This window comes from Mesoplodon mirus (genome assembly GCF_964341445.2).
Source record: "Mesoplodon mirus genome assembly, chromosome: 7".
NCBI classification, from domain to species: Eukaryota; Metazoa; Chordata; class Mammalia; order Artiodactyla; family Ziphiidae; genus Mesoplodon; species Mesoplodon mirus.
The window spans coordinates 102,731,280-102,752,951 of NC_138983.1; the positions used below are offsets into that span (position 1 = coordinate 102,731,280).

Consider the following 21,672-nt stretch of genomic DNA (forward strand, 5'->3'; position numbering starts at 1 on the left):
GCCTAAGATCGTAGACCAGGAGTTCAGGTATGGTAGAGGGCTCCAGGGCAAGTCCCCAATGCAGTGACTAATGGTTAAGGACTGGATTACTAAGAGTTCAATCTCTGCAGGAAGGCTGACCCCTGAGCCCTGGTTCACCAGCCACCTTCCCACAGCGGGTGTCTCAAGTGAGACCTTCCTCTGTGTTGGGGCTGATCTAAGGGCAATGCTGAGCCCCTGAGAGCCTGAGAGAAGAGGCTGGAGTAGAGGTCTGGCCTTGGGAAGCAGAATCCTATCTGACAAAGCTCACGTGGGCATTTAGGTCTGAGAATGTGTGTGTTTCTTGATCAGAGGAACAGTGACAGAAGAAATCTATGGTGATTAAAACTTAAAAAATCCTTCTTGGGCTTCCCTGGTGGTGTAGTGGTTGAGAGTCCGCCTGCCAATGCAGGGGACGCGGGTTCGTGCCCCGGTCCGGGAGGATCCCACATGCCGCGGCGCGGCTGGGCCCATGAGCCATGGCCGCTGGGCCTGTGCGTCCGGAGCCTGTGCTCCGCAACGGGAGAGGCCACAACAGTGAGAGGCCCGCGTACCGCAAAAAAAAAAAAATCCTTCTTTGCACTCTTCAAAGAAGAAAAACTGAAAATATTTTTATCCACTTTAAAAATAAGTAAAAGGGGAAAAAACCCCACAGAGTTTTAGTTAAATGTAGAAAGTCATGTTGTTCATGAACACAGCTTGCCTAGATAGATGACAGTGAGAGTTGGGTGCTAGCCCCTCATTTCTTCTTCTCTCTCAGCATCAAGTAGAGCTGAAGGGGAGGAGCAGGAGTAGGAAGAAAAGTGGATCTTTGAAAGGTGAGCCTTTGCCGTTCAGCCCTGCGTGCCCCCGAGAGTTAGCTTCCATCTCTCCTAATCCTGAGGGCCCAGCTTCACGGTCTCTGAGGATGCCAGTGGCAGAGCTTATTCTTCAGGAAACAGAGCCTTGGGAAGGCTCGTTGGAAGGAGATCAGAGCCCAGATACTTCCCAGAAATTTGTGCTTAGAATGAAGCCATGAGGACCTAGAAATGGGGTGTGTGGACTGTGGTGGACCATTGGTGCCTGGGTTGGGAAGTGGGACCTCCAAGTCCAACTGTGGACAAGTTGTTTAACTTTGCTCAGATTCCTCTGTGTGATGACCACTGACCTTTCTCCCCTACACGGCAGTTGTAAGGGCTACAGGGGTTAATTAACGTGAAGGCACTTTGCAAAGGACAAACCCTTTTCAAGTGAGACTTACCATCACTGTCAGGGACATGTGGCCTTGGACACTGATACTTGGGCTCCAGAGTCTAATCCTCCAAAGATTTCCCTTAAAGGGCCATTGCACTCAGCCTCCTGAAAGACTCTTAGGCCTCTGCCTTCACCACCATGACCCAGTCTCCTGATTTCCAGCTTGCAGAGATTGCCTGGAAGAACTGGAGGGGACTCACAACCTGGTTTCACTTCTGCAAAGGTAAAGAATCTTTCCCCTTCTCTCCTGGGTCGTCCTTCCTCCCAGAGCCTATAATGTGACCCCAGCCCTGGGAGGGGGAGCCATGGGAGGGCGTGGCTAAAGCCCTAGGGTGAGGGAGAGCAGGAGCATTATGAAGTCAGTGTGGGGGCAGAGGAGGGTTCTTGGGCTGCAGGTGCCCACCCCTGCCTGTCCTGTCCAGCCATCCTGGCCCCATCTGCTCTCCTATAGCTGCCTGGGGAGGCTTCCTGGCAAGGGCAACTTTCATCAGCTCTCATGTCAAGACCCTCCTGGTGAGACGTGCAAAGCAGTGCCTGCTGGAGCCTGTGGAAGATACTGCTTGAAGGGTTGGGAACCCTGCATGAACACCTCCTGTAGGGTTTCCTTCCTTGATCCAGACACTCGAGAGGTGCTGGAAGCACACATTAGAAGGTTTTGGGTAAAGCACAGGTGGACCCTCCCCCTCAAGGTCCTCAAGCCCATAAATCTCTTGAAGCGGAAAAAGCTCCAACCCTCCACCGTTCTGCAGTTTGCCTCTTCCCCTTCAGCCACCTGTGTGTCTGGGTCCCACTCAACAGTCAAGTGTGCTGAGTTCCTGGAGAAACCTCCTCAGGCTCATTCAGGAGAGAAGGTGATAACAGAAGAGTCAGTTCCTACCCTGAAGAGGCCTCTCCTTGTCCCCTCAACTGTGTGTAAGGAAATCCAGAGTGCCCTGGGAGCGATTCCATCTGCTGACTACCATGGGCCCTCAAAGGCTTCTCTGACTGGACAGGAGGGCAGGCCACCTTCTCAGTCCCTCACACTCAGCCTTGTGGGCAGAACCTGGAAGAGTGAGACTGTGGAATGGGTCAAGAGGGACAGCCTAGAGCCAGGTCCAAGTTCAGCAATGGTCAGGAATGAGCCAACGGAGGAGAGTGGTGGTCAGGCCTCAGGAGACCCCTGCCATAGGGTAACAGTGATGGAGGTGAACTTAGGATCCCAATCTTTGAGAGGTGAAGAGGCCAGGGAGGCTGTGGAGGCCAAGGAGTCTCCTGCTCTTCAACCACAGTCTAGTGTTATCTTGGAAACCAAAGTGTTGACAAAATCCCAAACCACAAATGTACATATGAGGAGTTTAGAGGTGCCAGGGGCCAGTAAACGTTTCCTACTACCTAGAATGTCTGTTTTCCAACATCCAGGTGAGCCATGCCTTAACATGGGGGTTGCCAGTGAGTTTAACTCCAAAGTAAAGGTACAGTCAGACAACCAGCTTCAGGACTTTCCCAAACACATGTTCCTTGCTGCAGACAACTTGGCTTCTCAGGTGCCTCAGTGCCATCCCCAGAGAGTCCCCACCAGAGACAGGTTAGCTTCCCAGGAGCCAAGTGGCCTTATGGAAGCCCAAAGGAGCAACCTAGGGCAGCAGGAGCCCAAAACTTCAAAACTCCAAGACTCATGGAAGAGCCAGAGCAAGATGATTGCCCCTACTTACAAAAGAGAGGACTGTAGGAGGCATAAACCAGGCGAGCATGAAGAAAGGTTTAAAGAATTAGGGACCTCTCAAGCTGGAAGTATGAGCCACCCTGCCCAGGTCAGGGGAATAACAGACTCTATTGGGAGCAGATGTCTCCAGCTCATGCCAGAGAAGAAACATAGCCCTCCAGAAAGCCTCTTCAGAAAAAGGATGAGGCTATTTTTAAAGTGGATTTTCCCCAATAAAAAAGTCAATGGTCGAGATGCTCTGCAAAAATTCAAGCCCATATCAGCCACTGCCCAGAGTCACGGATCAGTCAAAAGCAGATCAATCTTGAAGAGTGAGACTGCTGAGGGTCAGGCACTCATGACAGCTGTTGGACAGATCCCAGAAGAAAAAAGAGCAATTCACCATGGACTTCATGCCACAAAGTTAAATGAACACAAACTGGAATTCCAAGTCCCAGTATGTGGGTGTTTCTGCTGCCATAGGCTTACCTCCTACCCAGAGCAACGGAGAATGATGGGTTATACAGCCTGCAGTCATAAAGCCACCTCCAAGGGCCAGAGTTGTTCTATCAGGGAAAGGAAAGTCAGACACCAACATAGTTTGAAAAGTGTAAGGTTCGACGATGAGCAGCTGGGCCTAAGGTGCCTCCCATCCTTGCCCCCCAAGAAGAGTTTGTTTCCAGTTAGTACCTGCCAGTATGGGCCAAGGATTCCAGGTGCCCCAGCCCGCCATCAACACTGTCCAAGGCACTGTCATCTTTGGGGAGGCGTCTTGCCTGGTCGACAGTAAAATCCTTCTTTAGTCTTCCCTTTAGTAGGAAGACATGTCTCCAAGTAAAAATTCAGTCCATGTAGAGAAAATGATTTTCTCCTTAGCACGTCCAAGGTATTTAATGTTCCCCAATACATGTATATATATATATATATATATATTTTTTTTTTTTTTTCTAATAAAAGCATAGTGTAATGGCTGCTGTCTGTGCCGTGCACTTTGTCTTCTAGAAGGGAGGGGCATGGAGGGAGGTGGACGGTAGCATCACAAGCTTGCTCCTTGTCTCGTGTCCCTTCATTGCACCTTATGATACTGTCATTACACAGACCAAAATTACTCTAGCAATGAGATGGGAAAAACCTATGAAACCCACACCCAAGGATCTGGTTCAACCAGTCTTTCTCCTCCTTCTATGCTACTTTGAACTTTATGCAACTGTAGTGGATAGGTTTACACGATAGGGCCGGACATTCCAATTCAGGCTCCAGGAAGTGTCAGAGCCAAGTGGATGGAAGTTTGGGGGGAATAGAGTATGGGCTCTGAGTTCAGAAACAGGAGAAATCTTGCCCCTGGATCTCTTGGTAGGGAATATACAACATCTGCTCTTAAGAGTTCCTTCTCTCTCTGATGAAGGTTGGGATTGAGGTATGCCCTATGAACCCCTTTTAGCTTAGCCATAATAAAATGTACAGCATCACCCTCCCCCACCTCTGTTTTTCCTACACTTTAGAGCAGCAGCAAGGATGGCATTTCCAGCTCTGTGTGTGTAGGTGGGGGGAGTATCAGGGAGGCTGCTGAGGGCTGTGTTGAGTCCAGTCCCATATAAATGAATGGCTGCGTTCATGGGTCACCTACCTTCCACTCTATGTTAACCCCAGAGAAGGAGTTTTGGATGAATGGAATAGGGGTGTGACTGTGGGTAGTAACTATCTGATGGTCAAACACTGTGAATTTAGGGTGGGATGTAGGTGTAGAAAAATCCTTGGATCCAAGGAAGGAGGCAAAGTGGTACCAGACTCCCATAAATTGCAGTTCTGAAAGAACAGCCCCCTGACATACAACCACCATCTAAAGGCCTAAAGGGGAGGAAAAGTTAAGGGTCCAGTAGCTCACCATGGCCCCACGCCAGGGTCTCTACCCTATTCCAACTCTAAGATCACAGACGTAGAGAAACCACCTTTAGGTCAAAACAGAAGGTCAAACTTAGAGAAGTAAAGCAAATCAGGGAAGGTGAATCTCTTAATACTATATTTAATAAGCTTACACATCATCACCTCTTGACTTTTAGAAAGGATAACTTAACAATAGGTGTAAAAGCCAGGACTAGGGAACTTGGGATGTGACTCCTAGTCTGGTGACCTTCACATAAACACATGGCCCAAGGACTGCTCCAGGGGAGAGGTGGGGACTGGCTTGTGATTGTGTAGTAAGCCTTGCCTGTCTCCCAGTCCTTGATCACCCCAGAGCCTGGCAGGTGAAGAAGCAATCAGACAGGATTCGTGGTGGTGTGGAGGTGACCTGTGCAAAGTGGATGGGGCAGGGTGCAATGCAGGAGTGTTCCACTGATCTGCTTCTGGCGCAGCTTTTCTTGTCTCCTGACCCCCATCCATATGGAAAAGCAGGGAGATGAGGAAGAATTTCTCTAGAGTGATTTGGTGTTTTCTGCCATGTGCAGGGCGCATGGTGGACACAGCTCCAGGTGGTGTCTTTCTCATTGTGGAGATTTCGGTTCCAGCTGATGCCCCTGATCCAGATGACAACAGAAATGGACCCCATCCCCCATCCCTGTCAGGCCCCTCAATACGTGGAAATGCTGTGACCTGGGGTGGAGGGGGCAGAGTGAGCACAGGACTGCTCACACCCCTGGTTTCTCCCTGGAGCCAGGCCCTACCTCTGGGCCCCGATTCCCAAGGCAGCCTCCAGAATGGGCAGAGCAGTGAGAGTGAAGCCAGGACTTGTGGGAGGGGTCGGTACCCAGAGGAGAGAGTTGACAGGGCTGGGACCTGAGCCTGGCTGCTGCTGGGTCCTCTCAGGGGCACCCAGAAGTGAGTTCTGGGAATATGGGGAAGCTGGACTTGGACCCCCCTGGCTCCTGCTGGGAGAGTGCCACAGACAGGTGATGCTGATGGAACAGCAAGAAAACAGAAAGAAGCAAGTCCCTTTGCCCTTCTCTTGCTGCTCCGTCTTCCATAAGGTACAGTAAGACAAGAAATTGAGAGACCAAAAGAAAAAAAGAAATGGAGAGACCCAGAGACAATACACAAAGACTTCACGGACACACCTCTCGAGAGACTTCTCACGCAAACACCTTTCTCAGAGATCACATACTGAGACCTCACACAGGGACCTCATGTTGCTTCACAGACCCTCAGACAGAAACCTAGCACAGATTTAACAGATTTCCCAGAGATACCTTCCAAAGGGACCTCATACAGAGACTTCACACAGAGATCTCACCCAGAGACAACACACAGAGACCTCACATCTATTCTTCAGTATCCATTGACAAGTCTTTCTTAGTGAATATGAAACCACTTAGCAAACTGGCAGCATGATAAATATATTATCAGTTGTGCCCCTCTGAGATCCACCAGACACTCACTGTCAGCATTACTCTAAATGGGGAAATGTTGGAGAAGTTTTGTTCTTTTGGAATGTCACTGCCTCTGAACAAAAGAATTATACATTCCAAATGTAGATTTTCAAATTTCATTCTTAGGTGTTCATTAGCTTGAAGATCACATATTACATTATTTTATTTTTATTTATTTTAGAAGAATGAAGAAAATAATGTTTATTTCTTAGAAATGCATGTAGTACTCTATTTTTTTATTTTAAAAGATTTTTATTGGAGTATAGTTGAGTTACAAATTTGTGTTAGTTTCAGGTGTACAGCAAAGGGAGCCAGTTATACATGTACATATGTCCACTGTTTTTAAAGATTCTTTTCCCATAGAGGCCATTACAGAGTATTGAGTAGAGCTCCCCGTGCTATACAGTAGGTTATTATTACCTATTTTGTATATAGTAGTGTGTATATGTCAATCCCAATCTCCCAATTTATCCTTCCCCCCTTATCTCCTGGTAACCATAAGTTTTCATTTGTACTCTTTTTTTAGGAGAATCACAAATTTTAAGCACAACTAAAACACTGTCAGTCTCCAGTGAGAGAAAATATTTGTCCAGTTTAGTTATCATCCAGTCAAATGGTATCTGGCACATTTTTTACTTTATTGAGGACAGAACTTAAACTTGAGATGGCTTACTTGTTTCCTTTGGAAACATAAGAAAAACCTGCAACAAAGGTACTCTAGGAATGAAATAAACCAAGAAAGAAGCATCCGGACTCACATTCACTTCCCAGAGGGCTGTGTAACTAGCACGTTATTTTGCACATAATAGCTTGCATCAGGTTTGTGGGGTTTGCTTTAGTTTTTAACAGGCCAATAATCATGTGAGGATTTTTCACAAGTCAAATTTCTGGTTTTAAATTTTACATTCTGGCAAAATTATGCTTCTGAATATTATTTTATTTCTTAAAATGTGGTAATGCCCTAAAATGATATTACACAATCATAACGTTCAGCTAACATACTTAAAAAGATGGGCTATTAAGGATTCATTCTTCAATAATTCTATGAAATGCACATTTTCTAAGACATGCAGTTAGGATCCATTTTATATTCATTATAGGGTTAACACATTGCTTTAAAAATTTTTGAAAGATTATAAAATATATGACTTAGCCTATGCTTGACATTATACATGTTACCTCATAAAATTACTGAGGGAAGGATATCTTAATATCTGAATTGAAGGTAGTGTACATTTAATCTACATTTGGCTTATAACCATGAATAATGAAAGGCTTTCATTTATTATATAGCTCACACTTTCCAAAGGGTACACTTCTAAAAGACTACTGATTTCTCACTGCTAATAAGCAACCTATTGTCCTTGCCTTGGTAAAATCTATTTTAATGACAGCTGGTTCTCTCCCAGATTATCCATTGGTATTACAGCGTCACGGTCTTTTTAGAGGAGCAGGGCTGACACGAGGACTCTTTGGGCTTATTTCTACAAGAAATTTAGTTTTTTATTCTCCTAATTAAAAAATGTATAATTATTAATTTTTCACTTTACTCCCTTATGTCGTTGAATCAGAAAACAATGGACTATGGTCATGTATGTCATCTAATACTCTATCAGATCACTTTTTTTTAAATAGTGCAGCTTACTCAGGTAAGTTTACTGATCAGAACAAAATGGAATCAATTAGGAAAAAGTTCATACAGGAAAATATCCTTTTCAAAGTTGACTATTTTAACACAGTTAAATAAGCGATTATTTTTTAATCCTTTGAGTTAAAATTGTTCAGGGTGGCCAAGAAAGTCTGGAAACATGAAAAATGTCCATAAAAGCACTTTATTACTATAATACATTGAATGTGTTGCTCCTCATTATTAATTCACAGTTCATTAAGCTGGGCAAAATTACAACGAACAATGTGCATTAAAGCAAAATTCCCATCAATCATTTTCCATCTGTCATACATTCTGTCAGATGATTTGTGTGTCTAATTTTCATGGAAAAACTTGTACCTTTACTCCAGAATAAGAAATCAAGGGGGATCAATCTATTAAAAAGATATTAATATTCCCAGACTCTGTGGCCTTCAGTATTTTTTTTTAAGAAGATTCACCTAGTGCAAATCTTATAAATATTTTTACCATTTAATATGCCCAGACAAAATGGATACAAAAATTAGATAAAAGAGAAAACAACAAAAACAGATCCCCTTTGTTTTCAAAACATTTGATGTTTACATCAAAATATTTTGTTGAAAATGAAGTGATTTTTAATCTATAGTTAAAAGACACTATAATGATATTTAGAACATATTACAGATCCGGATTTTTACAAATAGATTTTTATTTAAAACAGGTCTCACACTGATATCAATAAACCAGGCACTCTAGAACAAAATGTGGAGAGATGGCAATTATGAGATGACTTCTTAATACTCCAAGGGAAAAAGATTTTTTCCAAAGTAGTCCATCTACAATATTAACCCTTAAGATCTACTCCCCTTGATAGGTTTCAATATTATTTTCTCTTTTATACACATTGACTTTATAATTAACTCCTACAGGAGGACATTTCTGGAAATGTTCCCAGATATCTACAGCCACACTTTCGGTCATGATCACACCATGGAAAAAGTAGGGAACATCCAGATCCTGATGATCCAGGGGTTTCATAATTACCCCTTTGAGGTCAGTCAGAATCATAATCATTCCCAGAACAGGGTCGGTCTTTACATTTGTGCCCCGAGACATGCAGATTGTAACACTACCCACCCAAAGGCAAGTTGTCTTCCTTACTCAGGTTTGCAGGGGCACCACTCACTGTGGTAGCTAGAAGAGTCCGTTGCCCCCAGCCCGGACCTGCATTCTGTACTCTCCACACACACATCGTACTGCAGATATACCAGTGGTGCTGATGAAACTTCCAGAAAGCTATAAAATAATGCGTGCCAGGCACGGTAGATGAGGATTCAGAAAATGCTAACATCTTCTCTAGGAAATAAAGGTGACATACCTATGTGGCTTTAAGCATTTTTGTGCATTAGCTGGCCCCCTGGATCTGGGAAAAAGCATCTGATTTTAAAGTTTCTCAGCCTCATTCTCTGCAGTGAAATCTGAAGCTCTTCCTTCCTTCTCTGAGTCCAGAAGCTGGAATTGATACAGTCTGCTCTCTGTGATTTGTCTCTACCATTTGTTTCCAGTGACCACTTCAACTCAGATATCTCTCAATTCAGGGATCACTCCTAAACTTCAGGACGAAGGTCACTGCCCTTTTCATTCCCACCACAATTTTATGCTAGTAACCCTTTACCGTGTCAATAAATTTATTTTGTAGAATATGCCCCCTGGACTCCACCTGCTAAATCTGTTTTGTGGGCAAATCATTTGTTACTTAGCTAAACAAATTTTATAAAATCATATTTCATAAAATTGTATTTTATAAAATGTTACTTTCTTATTTTATAAAATTGGTAAATCCAGGGATTTAGGCTTAATTATTATTTTTAAAAATGTTGGTACTCATTTTGCCAATTTTTCTCTTTTTACATATATCAGAAAATATGTTAAGAACTCAACTGTGAAGATACCACTATTTTTATTTTTTGTCACTTTTTGTACACAGGAAACAAGAAAGTTTGTTCCTTGGAAAACATCAGTCCTAAGAACGTACTAAGTTAAAGCTTAGCATGTTAGGTCTGCGAGTAGCCTTGTCTTTTTTTTTTTTTTTTTTTTCGGTACGCAGGCCTCTCACTGTTGTGGCCTCTCCCGTTGCAGAGCACAGGCTTCGGACACGCAGGCTCAGCGGTCATGGCTCACGGCTCCAGCCGCTCCGCGGCATGTGGGATCTTCCCGGACCAGGGCACGAACCCGTGTCCCCTGAATCGGCAGGCGGACTCTCAACCACTGCGTCACCAGGGACGCCCCACCTTGTCTTTTTTTTTAATGATGCTTTTTTCTGAATTGGTTAAAAAAAAAAAAAAAAAGAAAAAAGCCTTAAGGCTTAGGAACAGAAGCAAACTGAGAATTAAAATCCAAATCATTCAAATGAAGTTTGTCAGAACAGTTTGTGTGTGGAGAGGACAGCTTCTAGGCACTTCAGAGGAACCAGCAGGACAGAATTGAGAATAGCCAGCACCTTACAGGGCTTCTCACAGAAATGCTTTAATGCAAAGAGGTGACTGGATTTCACAGGGAGACCAGGGAGAGGATGCAGAGATAATTAAATCACATTCAAGCACCTGTTTACCTGGGAGGTAAGTTCCTTCATATTGTGGTCAGATGCTGTTTAGGGGGACACTGGTGCAGGGGAGGTGTTGGGAGGATGAACTCTTTTCTAAGTGATTTTGCAAGTGTGAAAATTCATCCAACAGAGATGCTAGAAAAATTTGCTCCTAGTAGCGAGCGTCCAACATGATATTTTGGGACAAAAATGTGTATTTGGAAGAATTTTTCACAAAAGAGCAGTGATGGGAGGAAAAGATTCATATGGGCCTGGCTAGTAATATTCTTCCTTCACAATTTTCTTGTGGGTTCCTGAGGCCTGTTGTGACTGCTTGGAGACCTGGTCCCCAAGCAATGGCCCTCTTTGTCATACTCAGGGTAACCCAGGAAGTTGCTTGTCTGAAGCAGAAAAGGTTCTCCCTTCCACTCATGTCCTCTTGCTGATCAGATGAACACATGGCATCATCTACAGCTGAGAGGTGTTTGTTAACTACCTTTGTTTCATAGGACACAACTCATATATACTCTACAGTAATGTTTATCACTGTCTTTTATAATCTCAAGGTAAGAAGTAATCAGTGTTAAAATCATTCTACTGGAATAACAAAGCACATGATTTTTTTTCCCTAATAGTGATTGTATTTGTTTGCTAGGGCTGCCATAACAAAAGACCACACTGGCTACTAGGTGGCTTAAACAACAAAAATATATTTTCTCATAGATCTAGAGGCTAGAAGTCCAAGATCAAAGTATCAAGTTTAGTTTCTTTGAGGTCTCTCTCCTTTGATGGCTACCTTCTCGCTGTGTCCTCACATGGTTGCCCCTCAGTCTGTGCATGTCTGTGTTCTAATATTCCCCCCTTATAAAGATACAAGTCATATTGGATTAGAGTCCATCCATATGATCATTTTACCTTAATTTTCTCTTCCAAAGCAGTATTTCCAAGTAGAAGTTAAGCTTACTGTACAAGCAATCAGGTATTTAATTAAAGAGGCATTGCTATGGAGACAAAAAAACAATGGTTAATAATTGAGGCAAATTTCATATCAGTTTTTGAGTTCTGAGGGTAGACAGTTGAGAAGATCTCTAAATGTCAGGGTTAAAGCATCTTTTGTAGTTTGAATGTCCATCAGATGTTCAGGTAAACTTTCTGAGTGGTCCATATAGCAACAGGAACGAAGAAGACTGTCTAAACATGAGCTGCTGTGGAGATTTCTCTGAAGTTTATATTAAGATATCTACCTTCAGTATGCAGGACTTCAGAAAAAAAGGCAGTTTTAGTTTCAATTATTCCAAGTCAAAAGGGTGGGAGAAAATTTGGAAACACTAGTTTGGAGAGTTGTAGTCAGGTAGTGGAGGAAACTAGAAAAATTCAGGATATAGTCCAGTTTTCAGGTAATTAACAAAACTTCAAGGAAAATTAATAGCACTAGAATCTAATATCCACAATATGTATTTTGGTTTCTATCGAAAGATAATTTTTCTCTCTAAAATCACCCTCATTTCTATCAAAGATAGCCAAATTAAGACAAATTTGTTTGCAAAATAAGTCTAGATTCAATAAACTTGGTCTTATTTATATAAGTATAGCAAGGATTGTGACTGACCATATAGGCTTATTTTTTATTTTTATTTTTTGCTTTTATTAAGAGAATTTATTGCCTCTCTCTCCTCCCAATAGCTCAGACATGAAGAAGCAACATCAGAGGAAGACAGACAGACAAATGGCTCTTTGAGTTTGTCCTGCTTGGCACTGGTGAAGGAAGAGGCAGCTTTCTCAAAGTTTTTATCTGCTTAATTGGATGTAGTAGAGAAAGGGAACAAGGAAAGTCAGAGGGTAAGTGAACAGGCTCTGCACCTACCAAGGATGTGTTATCCTCCTAATCGTCCCAGTAGGAATATTCCATTCATGTTCTTTGATCTGATCCTTGCATTGGAAGACACTTCTTTTTTTAATCTCTTTTTTTTAAATTTAATTTTAATTTTATATTGAAGTATAGTTGATTTACAATGTTGAATTAGTTTCAGGTGTACAGCAAAATGATTCAGTTATACATATACATATATCCATTCTTTTTCAGATTCTTTTGCCATATAGGTTATTACAGAATATTGAGTAGAGTTCCCTTTGCTATACAGTAGGGTCTTGTTGATTATCTATTTTATATATAGTAGTGTGTATATGTGAATCCAAACTCCTAATTTATCCCTCCCCATACCTTTTCCCTTTAGTAACCATAAGTTTGTTTTTTAAGTCTGTGAGTCTGTTTCTCTTTTGTAATTAAGTTCATTTGTATCATTTTTTCAGATTCCACAGATAAGTGATATCATATGATATTTGTCTTTCTCTGAATGACTTCACTTAGTATGATAATCTCTATGTCAATTCATGTTACTGCAAATGGCATTATTTCATTCATTTTTATGGCTGAGTAATATTCCATTGTATATATGTACCACATCTTCTTTATCCATTCATCTGTCAATGGACATTTAAATTGCTTTCATATCCTGGTTATTGTGAATAGTGCTGCACTGAACACTGGGGTGCATGTATCTTTTGGAAGTATAATTTTCTCCAGATACATGCCTAAGAGTAGGACTGCTGGATCATATGGTAGTTCTATTTTTAGTTTTTTAAGGAATCCCATAATATTCTCCATAGTGGTTGAACCAATTTACATTCCCACCAACAGTGTAGGAGGACTCCTTTTCTCCACACCCTCTCCAACATTTTTGCAGTCTACAGTTTGTAGACGTTTTGATGATGGTTACTCTGACTGGTGTGAGGTGATACCTCATTGTAGTTTTGATTTGCATTTCTCTAATAATTAGCGATGTTGAGCAGATTTTCATGTGCTTTTTGCCCATCAGTATGTCTTCTTTGGAGAAATGTCTGTTTAGATCTTCTGTCCATTTTTTGATTGGGTTGTTTGCTTTTTTGATATTGAGCTGCATGAGCTATTTGTATACTTTGGAGATTATTCCATTGTCAGTCTCATCATTTGCAAATATTTTCTCCCATTCTGTAGGTTGTCTTTTTGTTTTGTTTATGGTTTCCTTTGCTGTGCAAAAGCTTTTAAGTTTTATTAGGTCCCATTTGTTTATTTTAGTTTTTGTTTTCTTTCCTCTAGGAGGTGGATCCAAAAAGATATTGCTGCTGTGAAAGAGTGTTCTGCCTGGATTTTCCTCTAAGAGTTTTATAATATCCAGTCTTACATTTAGGTCTTTAATGCATTTTGAGTTTATTTTTGTCTGTGGTGTTAGAAAATTGTTCTAATTTCATTTTTTTACATGTAGCTGTCCAGTTTTCCCAGTACCACTTATTGGAGAGACTGTCTTTTCTCCATTGTACAGTCCTGCCTCCTTTGTCATAGATTAATTGACCATAGTTGTGTGGGTTTATTTCTGGGCTTTCTATTCTGTTCCATTGATCTATATTTCTGTTTTTGTGCAAGTACCATACTGATTACTGTAGCTTTGTAATATAGTCTGAAGACAGTGAGCCTGATTCCTCCAGCTCCATTTTTGCTTTCATAGTATGCTTTGGCTATTTGGGGGTTTGTGTTTCTATACAAATTTTAAATTTTTCTGTTCCAGTTCTGTGAAAAATGCCATTGGTGGGGGCTTCCCTGGTGGTCCGGTGGCTGGGACTTCACCTTCCAATGAGGAGGATGCAGGTTCGATCCCTGGTCAGGGAGTTGGGATCCCACATGCAATGCAACCAAAAAACAAAAAAACAAAAAAACAAAAAACAAAAACATAAAACCGAAGCAATATTGTAACAAATTCAATAAAGACTTTAAAAATGGTCCACATGAAAAAAATCTTAAAAACAAAATTCCACTGGTAATTTAATAGGGATTGCATTGAATCTGTAGATTGCCTTAAGTAGTATAGTCATTTTGACAGTATTGATTCTTCCAATCCAAGCACATGGTCTATCTCTCCATCTGTTTGTGTCACTTTCGATTTCTTTCATCAGCATCTTAGAGTTTTCAGAGTACAGGTCTTTTGTCTCCTTAGGTAGATTTATTCATAGGTATTTTTTCTTTTTGATGTGATGGTAAATGGGATTCCTTCCATAATTTCTCTTTCTGATCTTTTGTTTTTAGTGTATAGGAACGAAAGAGATTTCTGTGTATTAATTTTGTATTCTGTAACTTTACTGAATTCATTGATGTGGTGTATCACACTGATTGATATGAGCCTGTGAGCCATGGCCGCTGAGCCTGCGCGTCCGGAGCCTGTGCTCCGCAACGGGAGAGGCCACAACAGTGAGAGGCCCGCGTACCACGAAAAAAAAATCATAAAATGGGGCTTTCCTGGTGGCACAGTGTTTAAGAATCTGCCTGCCAGTGCAGGGGATATGGGTTCAAGCCCTGGTCCAGGAAGATCCCACATGCCGCAGAGCAACTAAGCCCACGTGCCACAACTACTGAGCCTGCGTTCTAGAGCCATTGAGCCACAACTACTAAAGCCCACGAGCCACAACTACTGAAGCCCATGCACCTAGAACCCATGCTCTACAACAAGAGAAGCCACTGCAATGAGAAGCCCACGCACCACAACAAAGAGTAGCTGCCATTCGCTGCAACTAGAGAAAGCCCACACACAGCAACAAAGACCCAATGCAGCCAAAAATAAATAAAATAAATAAATTTATTTTTAAAACCATAAAATATCATAACCATCTTCTTCAGTTTACTTAGTCCCATGTAATTAATTCTTGTTTTGTTTGATCTTTTGTTAGAAGTTTTATGAAACCATCAATTTCTCCATTAGGGTTTTGTAAATTCTTACTCAGTTCAGTGTAATGATTTGAAATTCATCAGAAACTTGTGTTCTAGAATACTTGTTAGATCCTTTTCCATGAATTTCTCTGAACATGAAACACATTTCCAGGAAGCTTTTGTAAAAGCATCTGAGTAAAACCATTGTCTAAGTAATAAAAGACAAATATCCATTACTAAAAATTTGATTCATTCTAATGGAATTGACAAGAAAATTTATCTCTGTGACACAAAACATTTAAGATAATAACTAGAATTATGACTGATAACATTATACTAGGACATATCCAATTTTAGGAATTTCATATACTTTCGAGAACATTTATATTAATAACATTCACCCTTATGATATAACCTAGAGTTTATGATCATTTATTTAGCAATGCTTCCCATGTAAGTAACATACCAAATAAGCCTAATGAGTTTCATAGCTCTCTTTTCTAATAAGATAAAACAAATCTTTTAAGGTGTTCCAAGGGGCCTCTGGAAAACCTGAACGTTATTTCCAGGTCAATAAAACTTCATTTAGAATTTGACTTGGGGGAGAATCTACTTTTTCAAAAATAAAAATGTTTTAAAACACTTTGTCAAATATGATCATATGTCACTGTGAATTAATATTTAGTTATCAATTTAATCAAAGTGACAAAGATTCACATGTAAATACAGATAGTTAAATAGTGTAAAAAGACTTAGCTCTTTTAATATTGAAAGCACTCAGTTTTTCTTCAAAATTATCAAAGACTCATAAAGACAAAATGTACAATATTTGTTTTGCTAGACAGATTACATTGAATGTAAAAAAAAGTCTTTGTTTACAATTTCTCATTAAGAGCAGACCAATAATTAAGAAAATTTTGCAAAAAGAGAGGAAAAACAAATTTTAATTTTCTACCAGCTTACTTTGGATATTAAAACTCAATCACTTTATTAAATTCATTCCAATTTTAGATCTGACTACACATAAAATTCCTTTCTAAAGATTCCTTTTTAACAAACCTCTTACAACTTTCTCTGTCCATTTTGATTTGTCCCTTGTTCTCTTTCCCATTTAGAAGTTATCAGCTTTAGGACAAAAATCACTTAACAAAGTTTTTACATTAACAAAAACATCTCCATACCTTACACTTTTTCTTACCCCCAAATATATTCTAATTTCCTTATAATTCCTAGTAGCTTTAACCACATCTATTATTTACAATTCTTAATCCTTTGAAGCTTTAATTTTTTTATAAAGATAATGTTAAAAATTATGAACTGTGTAAGTATTTTGTGGCTTGGCAAACTTATAAATACATTTCATAATTTCTAGAAACATATTCTACTTCATAGTACAAGCTTTTAATGAAGCACAAGACATGTTTACTAATAGAACCAAACATATTTAGTGTGTAATAAGAGGTCAAAAGTAGGTAAACTTAGGGCCTCCCTGGTGGCGCAGTGGTTGAGAGTCCGCCTGCCGATGCAGGGGATACGGGTTCGTGCCCCGGTCTGGGAGGATCCCATATGCCGCGGAGCGGCTGGGCCCGTGAGCCATGGCCGCTGGGCCTGCGCATCCGGAGCCTGTGCTCCGCAACGGGAGAGGCCACAACAGTGAGAGGCCCGCATACCGCAAAAAAAAAAAAAAAAAAAAAAAAAAAAAAAAGTAGGTAAACTTAGACTCGTTCAGCAATTAATATTTCAGTATTTTGTCTTAGTTGGAAATGATCTAGACATTCAATTCATTTAATTTAACTTAGCAAAACTCTAAGGGTACAATTTATCAAAGACATTTAGAAAACTATTTAAGTTGACATAGCAAAAACAATTATTGCTAAAAAAAGTTTACCTAAAAGAATTCTTATCTTATGTCTATTTAATTAATTTGTTCTTAACAATCCCTCAGATTACTCATGACAATTTCATAAGATGTTAAAGTAGTGTTAGCCATCATCTTAAATTATTATTATTATTACTTTTTTCTGAGAAATTCTGTAAAAGAGATAACATGAGCTTATTTGACTTTTAGTAAAACTACATAGCATAAAGCTATTATACTTAATGCTGATAACTCTTAAGATATGTCTGTATTAATTAAACCATTAAACCTGAACTAGATTTTACTTACCAAAAATTATCCTAGATCATGTGAATTTGAAAAATATTTGTATTCGTTTTTGTTATATTTTTGAGAATTTTTATATTGCTTGTTGGAATAAATTAAGTTTACTCACTCAGATAGCTACAGTCTTTTATTATTTATGGAGAAGACTTTTAAGTCTTCTTGCCCTTTAAGTGTACTTGCCCTTGATAAACAATTTTAAGGAGACTGTGATTTAGAGTTTGAGCAAGAGAGGGTTTTTCTGGTGGTTTTTGTTTAAAAAAAAAACCTCTTTCCTTTTTTTTCTTTAAATTTTAGTTTCAGGTTCTAACAATTGAGATAATCTGGGCTCAGTCTCAGGCAATGTGGCTGTGTTTACATTTCAAAGACATGGTAAGATTTATAAGTTTAAGGGACAGAGAAAAAAGTGTAAATTTTCTTCTGTGAGTTTTGGAGTGTATTTTTCTATTATCATAAGTTTCAGGGTAATTATTATTTTAAAAACTTTTTCTTCTTAAGTACAGGACAATTTTGCTCCAATTATCCTCAACTTTTATAATATCTACAAGAATTTGAGAGGAATAGGTTTCAGGGTTGGTGAAGATAAATGGGCCTTGACTTGTTCCTAAGTTGCATTTCTGGTTTTGTAGAGATTTGGAAGACAAAGATAATTGTTTCTATTAGCTCTTGAATATTGGCTTCCAACTGATCTTTTCCTAATTATTTGTAGGAGGGCCTAAGGAATTGCTGAGGAGATGGGGCAATTTTTAAAATTTTTCTTAAAAAGGGGAATTCATGTTGGATCTTTAATTTCTGTTATTTCATCTTAATAACGATTCCCTAAGGCTAGCTGTTATACATGATTTTTCCTTTCAATTTGATCCTTCCATAAATACCAATATGACAGCTGTTTATGATGAGAGCTCTCAAGAAGGGAATCTTTTAAATACAGCAAACTTAAAGGATCCATCATCTGGCCATTGAGGAGTAAGACCTTTCATTAATTTCAAATAGTGACTCAAATCAGTAAGCCTTTTTATGGAACGACCCAGAGGTAACTTTTCAGGCTTAGAATAAATCCTTACCATGGATGAAATAAGCATACTTTCAGATGGAGAGGGCACGGATGATATAGCCCCTATAATGTGAAAATTCATTTCCAAGGATAACCTAAGAAAGCAAAGGCCTTCATTGCACAGGCAGTAAGGGTGGTATAATGCAAACTGTGTCCCTGGTCTCTCCTGGGAATTTGAGGCACCTCTGATCCCAAACCTACTAATCTGTGACATCAGGCACATGCTGCTGGAATGGGACTTTTCCAACACTAACAAGGCAATGAAGGTTGAAACAACAAAGGCCCCTTATGGACTGGGTCCCCTTAGGACAAACTCCTCTGGCAGCTGGCACAACAAGACTAGAGTGTGCTGTTTATGACTTTGTGTCTCAGAACCCCAGTCAATTCAACTGGTTACCAGATGCACCCCAGTAAATACACCATCCAGATGGTGGAGACCAGAGAGAATATTCTCACTGGACAAAAAGTCAAACTCTCAGGACACAGAAAAATACAGAAGGAAAAATCTCATCCAGTTTTTATATAGAGGACTGACAGCAAAGTTTGTCTTAATAGGCACTGGACTGGAGAGAACTGGTAACTCACCAGTCTGTGAGGCTGTCTCAAACAGCAGGCTTATAGGGCCTATGCCTGTATTCTGCCCTATGGTTCTTTCTTCTTATGAAACACGACTCAGGAGACAGAGACAAAGAAAAACAGTGACTGTCTCTGGGAGGAAAGGATTAAGAAAAACTGAGACGAGATTACTCGTTTCCAAAAACCAGATTTTCTATGTCACAAGGATCTTGCTCCATAAGTATTTTCTTCTGCTAATCTAAATTTAGAGATAGAGAAAAGGAGACTCTTAAGCACTTTCCCTCCCACCAGACCTTACAGGCCTGGGAAGTTGAGGAGAGAAGAAATTTTACCTTCTGCTGGCCTTTGTCATGTGTCCTAGGATCTCTCAGCTGCAGCAGTCTTGTGGTGGGAAGCAGGGTTTAGCCAGCCTCCTGGTTGTCTTGTCAGCTGTTGAGGAGGAAGAAATGTCCCTGCCAACCTTCTTGAGTTAAAGAAGTAACAAGGTTTATACAGCCTTCTTGACCCTGCATTCCCTATCTCTGGTGCTAATGATGTCTTTCTACCTCCTGGTACAGGGAGGGCACCATTCACATGAGATACTAATTTCCTGCTTTCATGGAGACAGATAGGAAGGTCAGTGTGTCTCTCTTGCATCAGTCATTTCTTCAGTAACTTTAATTCAAAGTAATATTCCACTGAGGCATATTTTGGAGCATCCTGCCCTGGGCACCAACAAAGTCAAATGGTTTAGAGAGAAAGCAAGTCCCTTTGTCAGCACTGACCTGTGCTCATGGTGATTGTTATTCCATCTCCACAATACCATTGGGCTGGGTGCTCAAGAAACAGAGCTGTGAAAACATGGCTCCCGTCTCTTATAATTTATAGTACCAATGTTTCAAAGAAAAAATTTTATTTAGTGCCTCCTTTGTGTTAGACAATAATGCTGGTATATTTTCAAGATATACAAATAATAGAAAGAGACATGTATGGCACTTGAATTGTAGTGAGACATTAAAAATTCCCCCCCCAAAAAATCTTTTTCTTTATACTTATAAGAAAAAAAAATGTAGATTCATTTTGGATAAGATAAAGAAAATTTATGAAGTGATAAATCTAACCTGAGAAAGTAGAAAAGAACACAGTACACAGGCTCTGAGCATTCTACTCACAGAAAATATTGTCCTGTTCTTTTGCAATATGGACTTGTTCCCCTGTCCCTATGTCTGTCTCTTCCCCTCTCTGTTTCTGCCCCTCTTTTCTCTCTCCCTCACACATACACACATTCACTCCCCTACAAAAAAACCCATTGACTAAATGCTAATTGGCAGACACTGTGCTCAAACTGAGGCTACAGTGGTGAGTTAAAAACAGAGATAATTTTTCCATCCTCATCAAACGTATATTCCAAGATGGAGAAAGTGAATACTAACCAAAGAGTCACACAACCATAATACTGCAACCACAACGAACAACCATAACCACTGAGTTAAGCTAAGCAAGCCACTATTGTCAGCTTTCTCTCAACCCTCAGTAGAGTGTGTTCCAATAAAGGCCTTGAGTAAGTCACTATTCTGTTGAGAAAATCCAGGACATTTCTCAGTCTTCCACATCTGAAATTATGCAGTTTGGAATGTCAGGAACAAGAGTGAGGGGAAAGGTCATTCAGAACTGCAACTAACCAGTTTCTCTCTTTCTGACTGCTGCAATAACCTCCTGGTCTATCCTGTGTTTACTCCCATTCCTCTGGCCTGTTCACAGAGCTGCCAAAGTGGTCCCTTAAAATTTAAGCCTGATTGTGCCACTCTATACTCAAAATCATCCAGTGAATTCAATTTAATTACAATAAATCCAAAGTTCTCACCAAGGCCTCAAAGTCCTTTTTGATCTGTTCTCCCCTTCTCCCATGTCTCTCTTGGCCTCATTCCTACCACTCTCCCCCTTGTTTTCTGTAATCCAGCCAAACTTGCTTCTTCTCCAGCTTTTACTAAAACACTACTTAGTAGACAAACAATTTAATTTAAATTGGGCAAAAAATTTAATAAGACACTTAACCAAAGAAGATACAGGAATGGTAAATAAGCAACATTTTAAAATGTTCAGCATTATCAGTCATCAAAGAAAAATTAAAACCACAATGCAAATAACTTCACATCTACTAGAATGACTAAAATTAAAAAGATTGATAGCATCAAATGTTAGTAAGGATGGAGAACAACCAGAAGTCTCATACATTCCTGAAGAAAATGTGAAATGATGTACTACTTTGGAAAATAGTTCGGCATTAATACAACCCCCTAATTTCACCCCCTAGGAATTTAAGTTAGAAAAATATGTCCACACAAAATTTGTACATGAACGTTCATAGAAACAACTTTATTCATGATTGTGAAACTGAGTAGGATCCTGTGGGGCCTTCCCAGTGACAGACTCCCAGTGTTCCCTGCTTCTTGTTTGTAGAACAAAGCTTTAGTCTCCTAGGCCTCCCTTGATTTCCAGAGAGCAGTTAATGATTACAGAACTGACAAAATTCAGAAACAAAGGAAAAGCAGTCAAGCAAGAAAAGTAACAATAGATTGAAAAACAGTGTTGTCTATATCCCTTTCTCCTCAAGGGATATAGATAACAGTCTGACACATATCCTTGATGTGGTGCT

General features: G+C 40.1%; 1 protein-coding gene and 1 long non-coding RNA gene across 2 annotated transcripts in view; one reads left to right on the top strand and one right to left on the bottom strand.

The window, feature by feature from the left end:
* LOC309807243 overlaps nt 1-21,672 on the bottom strand; it is a 115,494-nt gene that overhangs the window by 13,722 nt on the left and 80,100 nt on the right. The gene's annotated exons all lie outside the window — the stretch shown is intronic.
* Nucleotides 768-7,757, top strand: LOC309808108 (putative spermatogenesis-associated protein 31C1; the record flags this gene model as incomplete). Its single annotated transcript, XM_082628107.1, has 3 exons — nt 768-836; nt 1,414-3,542; nt 7,707-7,757. Exons 2-3 carry the CDS (start codon nt 1,605-1,607, stop codon nt 7,755-7,757), a joined length of 1,989 nt encoding a protein of 662 aa, XP_082484233.1. The 5' UTR covers nt 768-836; nt 1,414-1,604.